This window comes from Oncorhynchus gorbuscha, unplaced genomic scaffold (assembly GCF_021184085.1).
Source record: "Oncorhynchus gorbuscha isolate QuinsamMale2020 ecotype Even-year unplaced genomic scaffold, OgorEven_v1.0 Un_scaffold_7399, whole genome shotgun sequence".
NCBI lineage: Eukaryota > Metazoa > Chordata > Actinopteri > Salmoniformes > Salmonidae > Oncorhynchus > Oncorhynchus gorbuscha.
This window is the reverse complement of record NW_025750792.1, coordinates 1-2500: the sequence shown is the minus strand read 5'-3', so window position 1 is coordinate 2500 and position 2500 is coordinate 1. Positions and strand designations below refer to the sequence as shown.

At 43.4% G+C, this 2500-nt stretch overlaps 1 protein-coding gene across 1 annotated transcript in view; it reads right to left on the bottom strand.

Annotated features, from left to right (window-relative positions):
- LOC124029717 (gamma-aminobutyric acid type B receptor subunit 1-like) overlaps window positions 1-1298 on the bottom strand; it is a gene marked incomplete at its 5' end in the record, with an annotated part of 3418 nt that extends 2120 nt beyond the window's left edge. Inside the window, 2 exons of the mRNA XM_046341330.1 lie at window positions 1-46; window positions 1170-1298. The exon at window positions 1-46 is cut by the window's left edge and continues 101 nt beyond it. Of these exons, the coding sequence (XP_046197286.1) occupies window positions 1-46; window positions 1170-1298 (175 nt within the window). The remainder of the gene's footprint in view (window positions 47-1169) is intronic.
- Window positions 1299-2500: the final 1202 nt, after the last annotated feature.

Sequence of the window (2500 nt, the reverse complement as noted above, 5' to 3'; positions counted from 1 at the left end):
CCTGGGTGTCTGACTGCCACTCCCCTCGGGTGATCAGACGACGCATCTACAGTATTACCATGGAGACAAACAATCTGTACTTAAACATCTACAGTATCACCATGGAGATAAGCAATATGTACTGAAACATCTACAGTATCACCATGGAGACAATCAATCTGTACTGAAACATCTACAGTATCACCATGGAGACAATCAATCTGTACTGAAACATCTACAGTATCACCATGGAGACAATCAATCTGTACTGAAACATCTACAGTATCACCATGGAGACAATCAATATGTACTGAAACATCTACAGTATCACCATGGAGATAATCAATATGTACTGAAACATCTACAGTATCACCATGGAGATAATCAATATGTACTGAAACATCTACAGTATCACCATGGAGACAATCAATCTGTACTGAAACACCTACAGTATCACCATGGAGATAATCAATATGTACTGAAACATCTACAGTATCACCATGGAGACAATCAATCTGTACTGAAACATCTACAGTATCACCATGGAGATGATAATCAATATGTACTGAAACATCTACAGTATCACCATAGAGACAATCAATATGTACTGAAACATCTACAGTATCACCATGGAGATAATCAATATGTACTGAAACATCTACAGTATCACCATAGAGACAATCAATATGTACTGAAACATCTCCAGTATCACCATGGAGACAATCAATCTGTACTGAAACATCTACAGAGTATCACCATAGAGATAATCAATATGTACTGAAACATCTCCAGTATCACCATGGAGACAATCAATCTGTACTGAAACATCTACAGTATCACCATGGAGACAATCAATCTGTACTGAAACATCTACAGTATCACCATGGAGACAATCAATCTGTACTGAAACATCTACAGTATCACCATGGAGACAATCAATCTGTACTGAAACATCTACAGTATCACCATAGAGATAAACAATCTGTACTGAAACATCTACAGTATCACCATGGAGACAATCAATCTGTACTGAAACATCTACAGAGTATCACCATAGAAATGCATACACAGTGCTTGAATTGAGCTGGTGCTCACTGGTACATAATATGTTAACACAGGTACTGTAACAGACAGACTGTAGTTACTGACTGAAGCTGTTACTGTACCACAGAGACAGACTGTAATTCTACCTTGGGGACAAAGAGCACAACCAGGGTGATGTAGACGGAGAAGACGATGGCCAGGGAGGAGAAGGCAAACGAGGCGTCCTGCTGTGAGGACAAGATCATGGTGACAGGAGCCGTGATCATACACAACACCTGTAGGGAGAGGAGGGGGAGAGATAGAGAGTGAGACAGGGGAGGGGGTAGGAGGAGAGAGATAGATGGAGTGAGAGAGAGCGAGTTAGAGAGAGAGAGAGAGAGAGAGAGAGAGAGAGAGAGAGAGAGAGAGAGAGAGAGAGAGAGAGAGAGAGAGAGAGAGAGAGAGAGGTATGAAAAATGAGAGTGTGAAAAATGAGGGAAGAGAGACAGGCCAGAGAGGGGGATAGTAATCAATACGTATTGACCAACAGTCATCTATCCTCCAAAACCTGCAAAATCTCATCCAGACTGGCAAATGGAGAAACGAACCCTGCCGTCAGACTGATTCTTTTCTCTGTCGAGTCATTAATCACAGCGGACAGGTCACACACAGAAGGAAAGGACGACAATCTCAGGGTACAAATACAATCCTATTCCATAGAGAGGCCTGGTAAAAAAGTAGTGCACAATACATTGGGGATAGGATGCCATTTGGGAAGCAAATTTAGATTCTTCCAGAATTGTTCCAATTAATTTCACCTTGATTCCTCCTTGGTCTCATTTCCTATTTTTCCCCTTCGCTTGTTTTTGTTTTTTTGGGGGAGAGGAGCTGATTAGCCCTGACTACTTCCCTTTGATTCATCTTTAATTAATTTGATCGTCTTCATTTAGTTCCAGAAATGAGCAGATGGGCACCTCTCTTTGCTCCCATTCTTGTAGGGTCTACGATAGATAGATGTGAGTGCCTGGCCACTTCAGAAGATGGTGGTGGTGGTGGTTGTGGTGGAATCAGTCTCATTAGTTTTTACATAGAAGGGGGATCACTGGGACACCATTCATCACGAGGCCAGAGAGAGAGCGAGAGAGAGAGAGCGAGAGAGAGAGAGAGAGAGAGAGAGAGAGAGAGAGAGAGAGAGAGAGAGAGAGAGAGAGAGAGAGAGAGAGAGGGAGAGAGAGAGAGAGAGAGAGAGAGAGAGAGAGAGGAGAGGGAGAGAGAGAGGGAGAGAGAGAGAGAGAGAGGGAGAGAGAGACGGAGAGAGAGAGAGAGAGACAGAGAGAGGGAGAGAGAGAGAAGAGAGCGAGAGAGACAACAGACAGACAGACAGAGGGAGAAAGACAGAGAGAGAGAGAGAGAGAGAGAGAGAGAGAGAGACAGAGAGAGGGAGAGAGAGACAGAGAGAGGGAGAGAGAGAGAAGAGAGCGAGAGAGACAACAGACAG